A 20,097-nucleotide genomic window follows, 5' to 3' on the forward strand; every position below is an offset into this window, starting at 1 on the left:
GAGCACATTTGGGTTGTTACTGGTAATTATGATGTTTACTGTATGAAAATATCTTCATTCTATTGTCTTAGAGTTGAATTATTTAAATTCATTCTTATTATTTGATATTGTGTTATTTATAGATTACAACTCTGCACTGTTTTGTGTGTTTGAAAGACTTTTCTCAATAAAGTTTCATGGAAAAAAGGTTATGCTAATGGCTTGTGAAGAAGATACAACTTTGCTTTAGTGTTAAATACAGAGATATAAACTAACTTGAAACGTATTTTATCAGTGATGCGGAGTGTAATGCCCGGTATAAATAGGGAGAGTCTGTGCGGAAGAATTTGTTGCTGAAAACGTCAAAGGTCATGGGAGTTTAGCTGGTTGATGCTAACCTTTCAAGGTAACGTGTTGAGGTAAATTCTGAAGCAATATTATTATATATCCTGACCTCTCCGTGTCCCTCCTGCGGGTAGATGGAGGACGGGGGAGCGGCGGGGTGGTTGAAGTCTTCGGGGCGGTGCTCACCCTCCTGTCCGTGGCCTCCATCCTCTTCACCTTCCCCCTCTCAGCCTGGATGTGTGCTAAGGTAATCTGACGTAAACACACCGAATAAACACTTATTTATCCTCCACCTACCACCATCAATATACACACTTTATGCAATTATGATGACATTGTTTTTTAAAGTGTCCCGTAACAGGATTCTTGTTTACTAGTGAAGCAACTTTTTAAAAATGTCAACAAAAGGAGTTAAAAGTTAGGAAACTGATTTAGAAAATATATTGTTTAAAGACAACACCAAGAACGATAAACCCACTTCCACAAATTCAAAAAGGAGAACATTTCCATGTTCATTCAGTTTCGATGAAGTCTCGTGGTGTTGGATACACTGCAGTCAGATACAAATTGCCATGCATTGTCCATAAATCCTCCTACAACAATCTGCACAACAACCCTTCATATAATATCTCAATACTAAGACACCAGTGTACTTATTTAAAAACACACGTTTATCATTTTACTTCTAATGTTTACAGAATTATTCCTTATTTTCTCTTTTATTGCACATTGTTACTTTAACTGCTTATGTTTATATATTTATCTTTATTCTACTTTCCTTTTCTATAAAAACCTGTTTTATATTAGATTGTTATATCAGTAACATGTATTATTGTAGTTTAGCAACTTGTGTCCAAATTATGAAATACCAAATCATATTTAAAACATTCTCAGTCTTTAACTTTACTAAAAGTCAATGGTTTGTGTCAAGTCATTAAGGAGTATGAGAGAGCCGTCATCTTCAGACTGGGACGTGTTGTTAAAGGACGGGCCAAAGGACCCGGTACACCTTTTTTTAAATGATCTTCTTCACACTCAAAAGTGATCTGTTTCATTTTGAAAAGTCAGCTTTTTGAAAACCAACATGGCTCAGTTCAAAATTTTGTTTCAAAACAAAACTCCTCAATACTATGTAGAAGCCTTTACTGTATTCAAAGCTGCAGATCATCAGATAATAGAAAAGGAAGTGATGATCCATCAAAACAACTGTGGGATAGAAAATGAAATGTCTTTCTGTTTTCCGTTAGGGCTCTTCTGGTTCATCCCCTGGCTGGACGCCATTGAGAAAGTGGACTTATGGGCCGTCGCCTTCAACATGGGGCCACAAGAGGTTAGCAGCATAAACATTATACGCAGGGATCAAATCGTCCTTTTTATTTTTTATTCTATGATCTTTTCACTCTTCATCCCCTGCTAAGGTTCTGAACGTAGACAGGGTCCCATTAAAGGTGGATGCCGTTGTGTTTTACCGAGTGGTGGACCCCTCGCTCTGGGTGACCCGTGTTAGAAATGGCTACCAGGCCACACACTCTGGCCCAGGCGACCTTGAGGGCCACGCTGGGCACACACACTCTGACAGACATACTGTCACAGAGGTCAAGCATCACAAAGAGAATGGAAGTGAAGGAAATTACTAGAGTTTAAAATTTAAAAATGTTTAAATGGTGCCACATAATATTGATATATATACCTGATAATAAAAGTTTGGTTTGTATTTTGATATAAATGTATTACATATTTTGTTTGTCCTGTGTTGTCCTGCAGGAGGTGCTGTACTCTGTACATCCAGACTGTGGGGCGTTCAGGTGCAGCGGGTGGAGCTGAAAGACTTGAGGCTTCCCATCACCCTACAGCGCTGCATGGCTTCAGAGGCCGAGGCCATTAGGAAGGCCAGGGCCATGGTACGCACGCACGCACGCACGCACAAACACCAGCTATCAGACACACTCCTGTTATAAAACACACAAAGCTCCTCCATCTGTTTATTTAATCACTGCAAGTTGCTGTTAAGACCAGGTATCGCCACCGCTCAGTGAAATTAATGTATATGTGGGACATCTTTGCACAAATCATAGACAATATTCTAATGAGAATTTCTCTTCCTTTCAAATCATAGCTTTGCGTAAGGCTGTAACTTGATGTATTCTGAAATCTTTGTATATTTCTTATTATGATCATTTTGTTTGGATCTTGCCTTTCTCTCTTTCTCTGTAAGATGATTCTTGCTGAAGGAGAAGCGAAGGCATCTCGAGCTTTAAAGGAGGCGGCGTCCGGCCTCCCCCCTGTAGCCTCCGACTTCAGATACCTGCAGTCTTTACCCTCCGTGCAGAGCAGCACCAACATCGTGGTCTGCGCTCTCCCCACAGAGCTCCTCCACATGTTCCTCTCCCATCAGCCGCAGTGCTGCAGATTCTCTGAAGGGAAGTAAAAAAGAAGAATAGGAAATATTCTGCAAATGTTCTGAAACTAACTTGTTAAGAGTAGCCTTAACATGTATCTGTTGCTGTTACATGTATTTTAAATATAGATTATTTGTAAATATATAACGCAATTACAAATCGGTACCGCTGATAATAAAATATAGTTTGATTTTTACATCCTGTGTTTGAAATCAGCTTTTGTTAACATGTGATAGGGCAGAGAGAAACTAAGGTCCCAGGTCCTCCAATACTGCAACATACTATAATTAAAATAAACATATAAGATTTATAATTAATACTGTGTACTGAAATACTACGTAAAGGTGGATATGTGGAATAAACACATCTGTGTGTTATAGACTTATGTGAGGGGGTGCAATAGTTGTATTTAAGTTCTACCTCTGCTATGGGTATCTTGATTTTTAATTCAAATCCTCTGAATATTAGTGTTTTTTAACAAAGTTCACTCCAATCCATACAATTATTGTTAAGATTTGTCAGTCAAAAATTGACAGCTGACATCCTGCAGCTAAGATGGCTAAAAGTAAATCTCTTTTCGCTCATTCCTGATAATGCAGCTCACGGTGGCAGAGAATGCAAAAGGGATTTAATTATGGATCATCCCATTATAATGACCTAATACTGCAGTTTACTGAGACATGAATATGTTCACGTTCAGAGGTTTAGCTGTGATTATCTCCCAAGCTTTAGCTAAAGACTCCTCTTATAGAACATCCTGACCTCCAGATCTTTACATCACCGTTCACAGAGGGAATTATTCCGTATCAGATAGCGGATTACATTTCTGGTACAGGCAAGAGGAGATTTTATTTTCACTGGTTTGTTTTCTGCATGCACCGTCCTTACACTGGTCTAATGCACACCAAACCTGGACTCAAATGTCTGACATATAAGCTGATGTAAGTGATATTTGCATTGACATTTCTTTTTATATATCAAGGCCCTAAACTTGTTATAGTACCATGCTAGCCTGAGACAGGAAGCACAATGCCTAACCCATTTTTAATGTAAGGCTAGCAAAACAGAGAGAAGGTGAATTCCTGAATCAGCAAAGTAACTACTAGCAAATTAAGTCACATTATTAATTGAGTTATAGTAGCAGAAAAATGATAACAGATATAGATATATAGATAACATTAACTGAATAATGACAAAACCTCCACAGGAGACGGTAGATGCACAATCACAATCATGAGGAAATCACATTTGAATTTGGGGACTTGCCACGTCCTAAAGCAAATGTCTGTGTGAACCAAAGAGGTGTAGCCTGACACAAGTTGTTGCTTTTATAATCCCCTCCCGGCAGTTCTGTTATTTGCCACCCAAGTGACTAAAAAATGGGCGTGGCTTCAAAGGTAAGCTCTTTACCGGCCGGGACATGGTGACCTTACACTCACCTTTTACCTGGCTGCTCCCATGCCAAAAGCTGCTCAGTCTGCAGAGACACAAAACACACACATCAACAGAAACTCAAAGATCCTATTAGTATTTACATCAAAAACATTTCTTATTGTTTATCTTATTATGATGCAATTTTTTGTATTGGAATTCTGTTTCATCATTAACATCTTAATAATCAAGACATTCTTCCGTTAATCTGCACTGAAACCAAAGTACACATACAGAGGGTAGCAGTGTTCCTTGTGATGAACAGATTTTGTAGAGGCCAGAGAGCCGTTTTCATGACGGTTCCTCTGCCTTTCGACCGTTGATTGTACGTTTTCAGCGTGCACTCTAACATTACTGAAAACCTCGTTTCAGTTTCGCTGCTTTTGAAGTGTTTTCAGACTCTCTGGATGTTAAATTACACGATGAATTCAGTGAGTACAGGGCAGCAAGGGCTGGGTGCAGTGTGGTTAGAGCCAAGGGAGCTATTAATAACCAAAACTGGAGTGGCCCCAGCTTTTTAAAGTTACATATTACAAAACATCCTACTCCAACCTCACTAATCAGAGGAGAGGAGCACCTAAACGAGGGCCACCTACTGTAGGTTTACAAATGTTACTCTTGAGTATATATTTATAAAGCAATAAGGTGTATTATTGTATTTTGTAGGGTTTTGAGTGAAGCAGAACCGGCTAGTTGTCTGAGGCTAGTGATAGTTTTAATTTCCGTTGAAAGTTTACTGCTTTTAAATATTTATTTTCTATTAATTTACTGGATTATTTTGAATTCTGAAGCTTTGGGTTTTTACATTTAAAATCCCTTTTTTCTTGTTTGAACTAAATTATACTTTGCAGCTCTTTAATCTCTGAAAAGAACAAGCTAAACATCTAGATTTATCACATTTGTCTCCAAACTCTGACAACTCTCTGTTCCCCACCCTTCCTCATTAGCTCTCCATCCTTCTAGAAGCTGATCCTTACTGTACTGTAAGTGAAGACACCTCCTTTCCCCCCTCCCTCCCTCCCTCCCTCTCACAACAATCCCTCCCTCCTTCACTTGCTCTCTCCCTCCATCCCTCTTCATTCACACTTGGTTCCCTCTGCGTCTTTACCTCCATCAGTTCCCTCTCGGTCTCTGCTGTTGTAGGAAGGATGCTTCCCTGCAGACTCCTGCTGCTGCTGCTGCTGCTGGGTCTCCTCCTGCTCTGCAAAGGTAAGACAACACCAACAAAGCTGTTTATTCATTCAATAAAAAACTTCTTAAAAAACAGTCAAAGCTGAAATAAAGTATGTGTGGCTGCAGACAGCTTAGGGAACAGATTATTTAAAGTAACCCTTTCCTGCTGCTCTTTGTTTGAGTTGAAGCGTGCTGTTACTGTCTGGTGGTAAATAAAGTAAATATACACCGGGTCACTCACACTCACACTCACACACACACACACACAGAGTCCCTCAGCCAGCTATTCATAGGTTACTAATGTGTGTCTTTGGGGCTGGATTGGGGCCACCCTCTTGCTCAGGGTGGGGCGGGTTGGGTAGGGGATGAGGTGTTTTTTTATAGCAGCATGATCCTATTGAGGGCAGTGATGCTCTCCTGTGTGTGAGCGGGAAACGCCGTGGGAAAATACCATTCACTTTGATGCCGAATGCTACCTAAGTGTGTTTCTACTAACTCTTTGAATGTCACCTTATAGTAATGTTGATAAAACCACATACAGAATTTCCAAAATTGATTTTTCATCTATCTTCTCTTTTATTTATTTACTATTGGAGACTTGAACCATCAACCTTCCAGTTCTCATTAGTATAATATCATATTACAGTAGATTACGATCAGAAGACTTATTTATACCGGGGGGAAATGGGTTTTGTGGTATCTTCGAGGGAAACAAATATTAAATATATATAAAAATGTGAAATAATAATAATGAAATAAACAAGTTAAAGTAAGAATATGCAATAAAAAAATACAATATAATTAAGATATTTATACAAACAACATGCCAAAGTAAACTGTCCATCAGAAAGATCAAATGAACAAAAGTATTTATATAAACATCTAACAGGCATACTGCAGTATTTAGAACCTACATGCATGATGAGCATCTTTAATGTCTTACCTGCTGTGCATCCAGGTGAGGAGGAGAGTGGGGGGGGCGAGTCCTGCGATAACTTCACAGACCTGAACCTGTCGCACTGCTTCATGGGAACTATCCTGTACGTGCGCCTGCTGCTCTACACCCGCTCCAACCTGGACTGCGGCCGCGAGCTCGACCACCACCACCTCTCCTCCCAGCCGCTCTTCAACGTATCCCGCCCCACCGCCTTCGTCATCCACGGCTACAGGCCCACCGGAGCCCCCCCCATCTGGATCGACCACCTGGTGCACCTGCTGGCGGAGCAGGAGGACATGAACGTCATCGTGGTGGACTGGAACAAAGGAGCGGCGAACCTCAACTACTTCACCGCCGTCACCTACACTCGGGACGCAGCGCACAACCTGACAGGCTTCATCAAGACCATGCAGGTGAGGCCACCTGAGTGAGGAGAAGCAGCTTCTTTAGCCTCTTCGATTCAACTTTAATTTAGTATTAAAGTTCAGTCTTAATGTTTCCAGGCAGCTGTTTTCAGACAAAAGAGGGAGAACAATATGATTCTAAACAGGGACTTTATGAATGTTGCGTGTCTGCAGGAGGAAGGAGCGTCTCTGAGCTCTGTCCACCTGATTGGCGTCAGTCTGGGAGCTCACCTGGCTGGATTTGTAGGAGCAAACCTAAATGGGAAGATCGGACGAATCACAGGTAAATTAAATCAATATATTACTTGCCAACAAAAGCAGCAGAGCAGTTTGCAATTATACGAGTGCCAAGAGAGCTTTCCGGCAAGAACGTTATATTTAGTTGATAGTTGACCCTTGTTCCCCCTCCCCTGCAGGTCTGGACCCGGCCGGTCCGATGTTCACCAGCGCCATACCAGAAGACAGACTGGACCCGAAGGACGCCATGTTCGTGGACGTACTTCACACCGACATGGACTGTAAGATTCTAAATTGTATTCAGAGGTGACATTAGTGCTTTAGAAGAACCTGGATATTAAACATGAACAAACGTTACATTTAAGCACTTCACATGTGCTTGTTAAGAAAGTTTTTGTTTACAGTATATTTAAAGAAACTAAATAATCACCACCAAAAAAAAGATGTCTTATATGAGCCTTTAAAACTCAAGAGACATGTTCAACATGTATTCTTCCTGTGCAGCATTTGGACTGAGAGGAGCTCACGGTCATATCGACTTCTACGCCAACGGTGGAGCAGACCAGCCAGGGTGTCCCAAAACCATCTTCGCAGGTAAACACACACAATAAGAAATACAACACACACCCATTACTCACCGCACACACTCACACTGCAGGTGTGTGTCTCCCTCAGGTAAAGAGTACTTTGTGTGTGACCACCAGCGCTCGGTGTTCCTCTTCCTGTGCGCTCTGAATCGGACATGCAGCCTCACCGGTTACCCCTGCTCGTCCTACAGCGACTTCCTGGAGGGCCGCTGTCTGCAGTGTGAGGCCTTCAAACCCGCACCCTGCCCCGTGCTCGGTACGTGCTGAAACCACAACCAGAGCCAGGTCGATCAACAACTAGGTTTACACATAAAAGGAACTTGCTTTGGTGTCAAATTTGTAATAATTATGAAGGCGTTTCAAAAGGAGAAAAAATAGAAAACTATTTTTTTAATAAAAAAATTTAATTCCACAAGACTTCAAGTAGAAAAATAAATACACAAAAAAGGGAAGTGACATAATGTTCATTTGAGCTCTTACTGATTAAATGGATCTTGTTTCTTTCTGTTTCTACCTGCAGGGTATGATATGAGTCAGTGGAGAGACACGCTGCTGAAGCTGGGGCAGACCAGAGCCTTCTTCAGCACCACCAGCACGCTGCCCTACAGGAGTGAGTCTTAAAAACATCATGCACAAGGCATATCATCTGGAACTTCATGCTATTTCTGGAACTTCTTCACTTAATGTATCTGGTACCTTTTGTTACTTTTTGCATGAAAACAACAAGAAATATATATTTTTGTTTTAAAACTTAAACTTAACTGATTAATCAATTAAAGAAAATATGGTTTGTTTTATTTTGGTGGCCAACACAAACAAATCCTTTAAAAAATACTTTACCAAACTTTCTTAATAACCTGGCAATGCAGAAACATGTTATACAGAGGTATGTCCGCAGATGTATGTACATTTGAACATATCATTTCTGCTTTTATTTCAAAATAATAAATATGTTTTGTTTGTTAGAGATGAGCTACAGAGTGGACATGGTGACCTGGAACCAGTACCTCCGCTGGGGTGTCGTCTACATCCGTCTGCACAACGGCAGAAACTTCACGGAGGCCCGGATGGATCAGTGAGTCTCTCAGGGAAATATTTGGGTACCAGTTGTACCTGTTAGAACATCTGCTCAGGATAATATTATACAGATTGCTTTACCCCCTCTTTATTCACAGTAAGCCACTCAGGTTCGAGCAGTACACGTCCACGCGGCTGCTGGCACAGTTCGATGAGGATCTGCAGCAGGTGCAGAAGATCTCCATGAGAATCAACACCGGGAACGTCATCGGGCCCCGGTACAAAATCAGACTTCTGCGGATACGCTTCACACCGCTGGAGTGCCCTGAGAGGTCAGAGCTGAACCAAAGACACGTTTGAGGAAGTTTGGACATTTAGATGATTCATTGATTTAGATGAGGGATTATTAGAATGGGATAATTGTTTTACAAGACCAAATATTGAGTTCAGCAAAGAATGCTCATATGATAAAGATCAATATGATATTGATTTTTGATTCACACAAGTTTTAGGAACAGGAATAAATCAAATTAAACAGAGGATGATTCTTCTTTGCTTTTCCAAAATAAAGTCAAAATACCTTTTGAAACGAGCAAAAAATGTATACTATTTTTAAGATTATTTTTATCTATTTGAAGGGACTACTTTGTCCAAAGGGACTACTTTGTCCAAAGGGACTACTTTGTCCAAAGGGACTACTTTGTCCAATGAGTATTTTACCTTTTCATATAAGAATGTCTATGTAAAAAAAAGTATAAAAGATTATTTAATTAAATAACAGTCCTGATCATATCTTCCAAATATTTAGTTCCAGAAGTGTACCCCTTTAAATGCCAGTTTAAAAAAAAAGATAATCAAGCATTTAGTTATTTTCTATATCATAAATGTGCTGTTTCTGCTCCGTCAGGCCTGTAATGTGCCGTTTCGACATCATCCTGGAGGAGAACATGGAGGTGGCTTTCAGACCGTTGCCCTGCACCTCCGGCCTCTGAGTCCCCAGACCACACACACTTTTTCTTCTTCTTCTATGGAAACATATTTAACTCACCCACCAGACGTCCTCCTGGTACTACGGGGTCTTTGGCCCCCAGGAGGACCTCCAGGGTTCCCACAGGAGGAGCTGCAGCCTCCTCACTTGGTAATGAAGAGGAGCTGAGGAAAACCCATGAAGCCTGCCTGTCTCTGCTGCTTCTGCTGAGGGGATTTTGGAAAGCTGACACAAGTATTAATCTCAGAGGTTAGGAAACACAAATAATATTTGTTTAGGTCATCAGAAACACTTATTGTTCCTTTACAGGTAAAGAACATACTCCTTTTTCTGTGGAAATAATAAACTGTTTAAAAGCAAAGTTAAATAAGTTAGTGAAATTGTATTTGAAGCTATAAGGTTCATCGATGTCAACAACTGTATTTGTTTACTTGAAAATGACACAACATGAAAATGTATTAATAGGGGTTCCTACTTTTGATTTACTAAGACAGGAAACACAGTGATTTATAAAAATGTATTTCACACTTTTGCTCAGTTTCACTGCAGTTACAAGGAGAAATAAATGCAGCTTTTTTTCTGTGTGCCTTCTAACCACAGCAAACAACTTCCATGAATCAATCAATGCAAACTATGTGCTGTGCTTTATCAGTGACGCTGCTATGTCTGTCCACAGCTAAATGTAGATGTGTATTAAAGTGTAAAGTTGTAAACTGTGAGGTTTGAAAGGTAGCTAAGAGGTGTTTGTGAATATGGGCGACTTTAAGCTGTTAAAACTGCTTTAGAGACTCAAAGGTCAGTAAATGTTTCAGCCTATACAAAGACAGATAACTCGTGAAAAAGTGCTGTAAACCTTAACTGTTGTCTTTTCTATTATGTCTTTTCACCAAGGTTTGAAATAAATAATACATTTGACAAAAAACATTTAACTGTTGTTGACTGGTGTAAATTGAACTCAAGTTTTGTCTAGTTGTTTTTTTGTAATATATTGATTTTATACAGCTTTCTCTTACTCATACTGAATAAAGGTTGGTTGCATTTGAAAATACACATGTCATTAGTGAAACTTTCCCCCCATAAAAGAAGAACGAAATATCAAGGGCTATAAACATTTGTTTGCTAATTTCCTTTTTCTTTTTAGAGTGGCCTGTGAGCTTCATGCATTACCCAATGAGCAACGATCTGACTTTGAAACAACAAATGACACAAACTCAAAATGAGATATATTTTATTCATTCAGCAACACCAGTCAGGGCTGGGGTGACATTAAAGTGAAATGTACCGACGTGATAAATCTAAGACAAAGTGTTTACGATCAAAAACAGAAAGACACATATCAACAAAGATGGAAGGGTGTGAATGTAGGCTTTGATGATTTGATTTACCTTAATCAAACTCCTTTTTTCTTCACAATTTGATACAATGCCTACATTGTGCAAGGGAAAAAAACAACAACATTTTTCTGTCCTGAAAGGGACACAATTTACTTTCGATGGGCTGTTTTTTACAGTTAGGTTTAAAAGGTCATCTAAAACAGGATACATTTCCAGTATCCGATCACCAGTTAGGACCTAAGAGAGGTAAATACAGAGAAAGATAGAGTTGAGGTCAGGGAGAAACAATATGAAGGAGATTTAAACTGAGTAGAGGAAGTGAAAAGGCGATGACCTCGGCAGCGAAACACTCCCTAAAACAGTTACGTTTCTAAGGGTCAAGACTTTGTTTTGAGGCTAAATAAAAAAAACATGACTTCTGACTGATTTCTAATTAGTAGATTTAAATGACGACTTAAGTTAAGTGAGAGTTTATAATGTTTTTCGGGTGCAGTACCTGCAGGCTGGTTTCGGTTGTTTGGTCGTCTCATTGGTCCGAGCCGGTTAACGGGGCGGGTGTTTCTGCGCTGGGAGGCGAAGGGAGCGCCTCTCCTTGGTCCCTAAAGAAGGAAAAAAGGTTTAAGATTCACTATGAAATCTGACAGGCAGTCCCCATTAATCCGATGGAGCACATTATAGAAAGGTCAGAGGTCAAACTGTTCCTCAGTTTCTCTCACCATGTTTCCTTCTCGCCTCCTGCTCTGCTCCTCCGGCCAGTTGGAGAATCCTTCCTCCTCCATCGGAGACATTTCGTCTTCGTACTCTAAACTCGGCTCGCTGAGAGAAACACAAAATGCAAGTTGGTAGATTCTTATTTTATAGTTATACAATATTACTCTCTGAGATGGAGTATAAGAAGAACATAGAAATACTTGGGTAAAGTAAAAGTACCGTAGGAAGATATTTGTGTAAAGGTTTCTGTTACTTTCCTCCCCTGACTTAAACTTAATCCAGCACATTCAACTATGTAAACCAGTATGTTGGTTTTCAGACAACTGGAATATTTTCAGCTTTGACAAATATGTTTTATAACTCATTATATAGGTTGGTAACTTCTGTGCAACTTAGGTGTTGTAAGAGTACTGGCCTAATGCATAGTGCTGCTGTTAAGGTCTATACAGCTGCTGCTCCAACACTTAAGACATTTAAGGGTCAACAGGAAAAATAATGACAGCAGGAACCAGCAGTGTAATGTCACCTGATTGGACCGAGGGGGTGCTGTGACATATTGCTCCCTGATATCGTGACTTTGACTCCCTCCAGCCTCTCCTGCCTCCTCCGCTCCAGGTCATGCCTCAGGTCCCCTGGCCCACGCACCGGCTGTAACATAAAAAAAAACATGTTTTCAAATAGAAATGTATCCACAAAGCCAAAAAGCAAATAGGGCTGGGCAATATGGATTATATAAAATGCTATAATATATTTGATCCAATACCTCAAGATAAATACAGCTATGATATTGTAGGGTTGAGTAGTGTTGCTTTCATAAAACAAGTAACGAACATTAGAAAAGATTATACGGCACTGTAATGTGCAAGGTGAAATGGACATCCTTTGTTTCAAACCTGAAGGAAAACTCAATTAAAAGATGTTTATTTACCAGTAAGGGTCCCAGTCTGGAGAACAGAGGCTCGTCATCGTCCAGCAGAGAGTTCATATTAAAGGTGAAGCCTCTGCAAGAGACAAAGCAGCCATTTCAGACCCAAGAGAAGACAAACAGATCAAGATATATAGAATAAACCGGGTATAAAATACAGACGTCTGAGTGACAGTGCATGGTACCTGAAAACTTTGTTAAGGAGAGGATTTCAATATTTTAAAACCACTACAACAATATAGCAAATAATGAACATAAGGGGAATATATATATGGTTTAGCAACACTGACAAGAACGTTTTAGACTAACCATCATCATCTAATTACCAACTACAAATAAGAAACCCTGTTATAATCGTTAGTAACACCAAGGACTAACAGTGATTTCTCTACTTGTGTACTCCAAGTTTACGAGGAGCATTATGCACGCCTGTGAAAATTCCACCAACCGGTTTTCGCTGAACCTCTCGTCCAGCGTCAGCTCCTCAGTCTCCTCCTCCTCAGGGAAGTCCCCTTTTTGAGGCGCAGAGAATCTCTCATTCAGGGTGACCCCATCATCTCTGAAATACTGCTCTGTAAAAGCAGATAAGAAAGACATTTTATCATACCTAAATATGTTGGAAGAACTCTCGAATGGAAATGGAAATGTGTTTTGTGTCTGTTTGCTGTCGTCAAATTTGGACTTCTCGCCTTCCATATTCACTTACATCCTGCTTGATTTACAAAACATTACGCTAACAAAATAAAGAGTTTCTGTCTGTTCTGTTTTAGTATCAAAACCAAAGCCATAACGGATCGATGTGTTTGCAGTGCTGACCTTTGACCTGGTGCACCAGTGTGATGATTTCTTTGGCAAAGGTCCCGGTGTGCGCAGCGCTCTCCCGGTACGTGCCCGAGTGTTCGAGCATCGGCAGGAAGTCCTGACGCTGCCGGCCGACGTTTACGAGGTCTAACGAGAGCTGGCGGTCCGAGGAGTAACACAGCAAGCTGCAGGAGGAATGAAACCAAACCAAATGTACAACTGTTTACCGAGGAAGACCTGTTGAATTGCCAGTTTATATATCCACATAACATATTGGAATTTAGCTTCGACTACAACAGTGACCAGAAGGCAGTAGAAGATGTGTTTTATGTCCTGAATAACACAATATGAATGTACTTTTTTAAATGCTACACAAAATGCTTACTTTGTTTGAAAATAACATTTTGGTCTAAATCACTTGTAAATAATATAAAATTTAAATAAAAGCAAAGTTTACCTTACCCAGCAAACTTACCTTCCCTGAGTCCCACAATTGGTTATTAATGTGTACAATAACTACGCCCTACATGTTGAATTAAAAAAGGGAGGTGTTCACCCTCGAAAGTAAGGAGAATCGTACAAATGCATAATATCTGACAGGAAACTAAGGTATCTCCCTTTATAACAGGCAGGGGAGTTTAAAATGTCGGGAGAAAGTTCACACTTCTTTTCTTGATTGATCCATTAAATCTCCAATATCCCGACAACAGTTTTGAGTCCTCTGATATGTTGACGACTCCAGTAATGCTGTGTGACTGCGCTACGGGGAACTTGACCTCATCAAATATCGTGTCTTGATCGATAATCTGTTCAAGCTTTGCTCACAGTTCCTCCAGCGTTGGATGGATCCTCTTTCGGCTTTTGGATCCACTTTGCATGGATTTCCATTCTTGCAGAATTTAGGATACTGTTCTTCTCTTTCTCTTAAAAGCGCTGATGAAACTCCCATTTTTTACTGACAATCTGAACTTTCTTCTTTCATGAGCAGAGATGTGTATTTTCAGACTTTCATTTTCAACGATATTTGCTTTTACAGCTTCAAGGCATGGATGACTTCCTCAACTACCCAGATATGTAGAGGTTAATGTTCATAGCTTTAAGTTGATGCTGCAAATGTCTCCTTTAGCAACACCAATAAGTATTTTCGAGGCTTGCACTTTTATGTTAACCCAATGTTGCTCCGATTTCGCACCTTTGTTCAGGCTTCAATTTGTCCTTTTAAAAGCATTCAAATTTATTCTCAAGGCTTTGATTTCTCCTTTTGATTAGGAGTCTGCAATCCATCTCTTGAAACCGTATCAATTTCTCATAGGGATGATCTCGTCCAGGGCATCCTCTGTTGAGGGTGTTTATGTTCTTGTCTTCATACTGTCTTGCAACAGCATGAATTATGCTTTAATTTCTCCCCTTGAAGGTGTTGATGTTTACTTGCATGCATCTCATTAGAAGGGCTGCCAGGTGTCTTCTTTTGCTGCTTTTGTGATAACAGATTCACAGCTCTTATTTTTCTATTTCAGCTGTAGGTGATCGTATATGTTCATCCATCATTCCCCTGGACAAAAACAAAATTCCACAGTTATAAATGTTTGCCTTAACTTGGATGCATCTCAGCTTTTGAATAGTGGTGCTTTGAATCCCCTCCCGGAAAAATATTTGCCAAACTTCAAAAGTGTTTCAGTATTTGGCCAATGAATGCAGATCTTCTTAAAGCAGCAAGCACCAAATCTCACTGCTCATCGACACAGCGTAGAAACATATTTTGACCAAAGTTGGTGCTGTTTTTTCCCATTTCCTCCCACTGATCAAGGTATGCAGATTTTTTGCCATTTCAATAAATCAGATGTGGAATGTGGACCAACAGCTTTGGTCAAGATCTTCCTGTCACACATCCTGATTTATCCCGTTCAAAAATTCCAAACGTTTTCTCAATTGCAGAGCTCTCAGACCGTTTCTTCCATCAACAACAGACTCCTGTCTCCTGTGTGCCCAGTTGAAATTCACAACATAGTGGATTGGCAAATCTTGCATATCTTTGAATCTTTCTGTGACTTCCTTCCCGTCAGTGACATTTCTTCAGGGAACAGATATTTCCTCCTTCAGTTTCAGCGGTGTCGGCTTTTCGAATCCAGCTTCACATCGTAACTGAAGTTTCTTCAAATGAGGCCAGGAATCCTTAACAGATAATGTTGGAATCAGCTTAATCAGAAGTGTTCGGCTTGTATAAGGATTTGGTTTCACCGGAAAACGTGCATCAAATAGATTGTCACATTGATGGAGAGCTTCACCGAATCATGTCCTTCTATTTTAGCCCTCCAAAAAAAGGAAATCAAAAATTGTGCTGACATACCAAGGCACATGAACTGTTTGCAGGGTTTGTCCTTTCACAGCAGCGTCAAGGAAGGACAACTTGAGGAACAAAGAAAAAATCTCCTGGTTCATGTTCTTCCAATATGCTCTCCTTCTGGTTTCAAAGCCCACATTTCCCCCGCTGCGAGACTCCTAAAGGAATTCAGATTCTGATTGTGATGCAGGCACTTCTGCAGCCTATTGACGGACAGCTCTTGCTCCTTTGGTGGTCTGCAGTCTTTGATTGAATCCTGTAAAAAGTGCCTCTTATTTGTTGTCTTCTGCATCCGACTCCAAACTTGCTGAGACTTGATCTTGATATATCAAAAATATCTTACATTCGAGGAAAACCTTCTCATTAAGATTCTTCTCTGTCAGAAGTCAGTCTGGAAATCCATTGTTTCATTTTTTAACTATATGCCTCGATAGATTTTTCTTCTGTTTTTTGGTGGCGTTATTCTTTCCTGCATGTTGCATTAGGCCAAATTCTCCCATCTTATCATGGCATTAGGGAAACAGATAGCTGGTGAGTGTTCCTATTTGTGTAGAACCTAACGGAGTGATTTGCAGCTTTTGTGGCCCCTTTTCCCATAACACTCCCTCTCATCACTCCCTAATCTTAGGTTTGATTTCTTCTGGAGGGGTGAGGTTTTCCCGGGCTTCTGCAGCAAACACAATGTGTTGCTCTTCCTGTTTTTTTCTTTGAGGGGGATTTCCCCTTTAGATGAAACTTCTGAAAAGCATCCTGGTATTTTGATTCAACAGCAAATCTGGTAGATGTTTGTATCAGAGGTAAGACTGCAACACAATCCAGTAAAATGAAAGTGAAGAGTTTCAACAGGCCTTTACTTTCCATGTGGCTTTTCCCTTCTTCTTTAAGCAGCTTTCCATGATCTTAGAAAGAGAAGTGTGAACTTTCCCCTCTCACCCTGGATGATTTTTTGATTTTTTTAAATGACCCTACCTGTTTGTGGTAGCGGGACGGCTCATGTCGACTTTGATGGTAAGAGTTTCCTTCGTTACGACGCTCTTATGGTTGTTGGTTTTCTGTTCCTTCAATCCTCGCGCCCGCTGACGGGGCATTTTAGGGTCCAACTCATTCCTCTGTAAGCGACGGTCTACACTTACAGGCCTCTGAGGTTCCCATTGCTGAATCCTGTCTTCTTCTGCCCACTCAGGCTCCTCTTCAATGGGATCCTCGTAGGAATCCTCCCTTAAGGGTCGGTAAGCTGGTGTTTGCTCTTCAAGATCTTGGTATCCCTGGGAGGACTGCTGTATGCGAGGTTGATTCCTGGGAAGTGGGGTCTGTCCTCCTTGACCACGATTAAAGTGCCCTTTTGCTTGGCGAGGACCGCCCCTCCCCCTGTGGTTCACATGATCTCGATTACCATACCTCAAGGGGTTTGGTATATCTTGGGGCGCGGGGTTCCTCCTCATTTCATTATTGTTGGATTCTTTCCAGTTATCTTGAAAAGGCCGTCCCCTAGTGTTTTCACCATCATCCATCCTGCTGTCTGGCGCCCTAAAACGCTCCTGGGAGGAGCTCATTGGACGGGGACTCCTAGGGCGATCAAAGTCAGGGTCTCCACGACTGCTAAATGTTTCCCATTGTGGCGGTTGTCTGCTGTTCACGAGGCCGTGATCATGTTCAATGACGAGAGCCCCCGAGTGTCGAATGTCTCCACGGGGGAGGCTCCCCTGAGCGTCTCCTCCAAACCTATCTCTGGGAGAGTTCACCGAGTAACGCTGTTCCCCAAAGTCCTCCTCATTCCTGTACCTGTGACAGCATAAGAGGAGGTGAAATGGTTCAACAATTATTCATGCTTAGAATTCAATGTACAGTTTAAATTAGCCTTGGATTTATCTTACAGTCTATATCAAATATCATTTAACCTGTAACAAGAGAGCTTTTACCAGTAATGCTGCCATCTTCATTAAAAAACTATAGGTTCAGTAAAATACATGCAGATTTTTGAAGAATCAGAAGGAGATTCAATGCAAGAAAGATTTAAGACGAAGAAGATGGACCTTCATTTAAGTCGTGCAGACTACTAGTCATTTATGTTATGCCAAAATATGGTGTGACGACAAACAGTAAGGAATTTTGCTCTATGGAAAATTAGAAAGATGAGAATCTTCTGCATTCTTCGTTTCCTTCAGACAGTGGTGCAAAGCGTTTTGCTTAAAATTTACCCAAGGTGAGTGGCGTCATCCATTTCTCTTCTTTGCCTTTTAAAGGACGGGTTCCTCTCCTGCTGTGAATCCTCTCTCCGTCTGTCTCTAAAAGGACCCTGTGTGTTCCTCTGTTCTCTCTCCCTACCTGGTCCTCCTCTCTGGTCATCTGACCTCACACTAGGACTGAGGTCCCTGAACTTCCCTCGCCCTCTGCCTTTCTCCTCTCTCCTCCAGCCTCCTCCCGGCTCTCTTTGTTTGTGGTCTGAGTGAGGCCTTGGCATTGGCGGCAATCTTTCCCTCTGGAACCTTGTGGGCGACTGGGGCAACCTCTGCCTGTTTTCAAAACTCTGGAAGATTTCTTTAAAGCCTCCTCTGTGTCTTTCTCCTGTTCCATCTTGCAGCAGGGAAAGCCTCGGGTCATCTTCGAAGCCAATAGCATCAGAACGCGGCGATTGTAGTCTTCTGGGGTGAAATTCATCCTGGTTTGGATAACGTTGATGCCCAAACTGACGGTCATCTTGGAAAGGAGAGGATCTTCTCTGGGATTCAGGGTGCATGTCCTCCCTAAAGTAACCCCAGTGATCCTCAGGTTCTTCCCGAGGGAGGGGGCTCCTATCTGACGGATTAGTGTCCAGCTCTGCAACAACTTTATGAGTATCAAAGTCGGGTTCATCCCATGGGAACCTCCTGAAAAAGAAAATATACAAAAAACCTGTGTCACCACTTGTAATATAGGAAACAATAAACAAAGAATTTATTTGGGAATTCCTTACAAAAAATAATGAGGATAATCGTTTCTGAGTTTTAAGAGGACATGAATAAAAGCTAACACATTTACCTGTAACGCGGTGATCTGGACCGTGGTCGTGACATTTAGTCAACCTTTCGGGAAAACAAAATAGAGGTTACAGACAAACACAACACTGCCGTAGAAGCAGTTATTACTAAGATACCTAGACCCTTGGTATTACCAAGGAGAATTGTTGTCATTACAATTGACTGAAAAGCATCTAGACGTCTAGTTTTTAGAAACATGGCAATGGGTCTATCAAGGGTAGGCTATCTTTTGCATGTAGTTTTAGAAGCCAAAGTCACCCTCAACATTTAATAAGAATGTCAATAATAGAAGACACCTGTTTTAATACGTGAGTCCAAACACTCCTCAAAGCTTGAAACTGAGCAGCATAGACTGCAGTTACTGTAAATTAGAAACCAAGTCCTTAACTCCTGAAAAGAATATTAAAACTGTTAGGACAGTGTAATATATATTGAGTTATAACGTTTTATAGCTGTACAAACAAATCAGCATTAGTAGTCTTAAGTCAACGTATTAATACAACAGGATGATTAAGGAGCATTACCCTCATTTTAAATGACATGTTAAACATTACGTTAATCCTTTCGATTAAAAAACACAACAGCTTTGCAGTTGCAAAGAAGCTAACTTTGGCTGCATTAGTGAGCATCAGATAGCCCCTAATGGGTATTTTATTTACTTCCCCTAACCTTCAGAACATAAATATAAGCTTACTGTTAGCTGGCTGACGCTAAAGCTAATAAGCAGTTAGCAGCTAACCTAGGTCTCTTACCTTTGTACGCAACACGCGACGGGCTCACGCGGCTAACGTTAGCTAAAACGAAACAAACAAGTAAAAACCTGCAACAAAACAATTTCTTATTTTAGATTCAAACCCTATTATTCATCAGGTATAACCAAAATCTGGCAATATGTGTTGTTTTCTGATCAAAGTCTGCAGGAAAATGGCTGTTAACTTAGTTTCACTGCCGCAAACGGAACTATTTGGACACTTCCGCTCCGTTCATTTCACAATAAAAGGATTTGTTGTTACATTTAAAGACAAACAAATACCATGAACACATAATGCTATGATTTGATTTGATTTGATTTGATTTGATTTGATTTATTTATATTAAGCAAATCAGAGGCAATCTTTTAAATGTGTAATTTCGACTTGTCATTCGAACAATTATTTCCATTCCAAACATTTTAATTATCTTTTCTTTCTTGTCTTTGTCGAAACACCTCACGTCATAGTAATATCGACCTTTAATTCTAACATATAAAACAGTGCAACTTCTCTACAAATCTAAAGGTTTACACACAATAACTATTACCTCCAGTAAAATATTTGCAACATGTTCATATTGTTGACACATTTATTTTATTTTGAAGCCGACAGGCCAAACAGGAAGTTTAGTTGTTTTCAATTGTGAAAATGTAATAAATGATCTGATATCAGAGCAATACACCTGCACAGGAACTCTTCAAATAAAGAGACAAGATTTG

General features: G+C 40.5%; 3 protein-coding genes across 3 annotated transcripts; 2 read left to right on the plus strand and 1 right to left on the minus strand.

Annotated features, from left to right (window-relative positions):
- Positions 1 to 288: 288 nt before the first annotated feature.
- On the plus strand, positions 289 to 2,752 carry zgc:112408 (uncharacterized protein LOC550260 homolog). The gene is made up of 7 exons (XM_063874032.1): positions 289 to 295; positions 459 to 571; positions 1,219 to 1,327; positions 1,572 to 1,654; positions 1,743 to 1,944; positions 2,089 to 2,225; positions 2,540 to 2,752. Exons 1-7 carry the CDS (start codon positions 289 to 291, stop codon positions 2,750 to 2,752), a joined length of 864 nt encoding a protein of 287 aa, XP_063730102.1.
- A 2,491-nt stretch (positions 2,753 to 5,243) lies between these two features.
- lipib (lipase, member Ib) lies at positions 5,244 to 10,436 on the plus strand. The gene is made up of 10 exons (XM_063912842.1): positions 5,244 to 5,363; positions 6,286 to 6,677; positions 6,843 to 6,951; positions 7,085 to 7,186; positions 7,410 to 7,499; positions 7,581 to 7,748; positions 8,013 to 8,102; positions 8,459 to 8,567; positions 8,668 to 8,841; positions 9,417 to 10,436. Exons 1-10 carry the CDS (start codon positions 5,303 to 5,305, stop codon positions 9,499 to 9,501), a joined length of 1,380 nt encoding a protein of 459 aa, XP_063768912.1. The 5' UTR covers positions 5,244 to 5,302; the 3' UTR covers positions 9,502 to 10,436.
- Positions 10,437 to 10,708: 272 nt separating this feature from the next.
- zgc:112982 (uncharacterized protein LOC503771 homolog) lies at positions 10,709 to 19,571 on the minus strand. The gene is made up of 11 exons (XM_063912633.1): positions 19,379 to 19,571; positions 18,628 to 18,671; positions 17,808 to 18,476; positions 16,579 to 17,391; positions 13,284 to 13,453; positions 12,916 to 13,039; positions 12,471 to 12,543; positions 12,069 to 12,190; positions 11,548 to 11,647; positions 11,328 to 11,430; positions 10,709 to 11,068 (listed from the first exon to the last, which is right to left on the minus strand). Exons 2-11 carry the CDS (start codon positions 18,660 to 18,662, stop codon positions 11,055 to 11,057), a joined length of 2,223 nt encoding a protein of 740 aa, XP_063768703.1. The 5' UTR covers positions 18,663 to 18,671; positions 19,379 to 19,571; the 3' UTR covers positions 10,709 to 11,054.
- Between the last annotated feature and the right edge of the window lie 526 nt (positions 19,572 to 20,097).

The sequence above is a fragment of the Eleginops maclovinus genome, chromosome 21 (genome assembly GCF_036324505.1).
Source record: "Eleginops maclovinus isolate JMC-PN-2008 ecotype Puerto Natales chromosome 21, JC_Emac_rtc_rv5, whole genome shotgun sequence".
Taxonomy (NCBI): domain Eukaryota; kingdom Metazoa; phylum Chordata; class Actinopteri; order Perciformes; family Eleginopidae; genus Eleginops; species Eleginops maclovinus.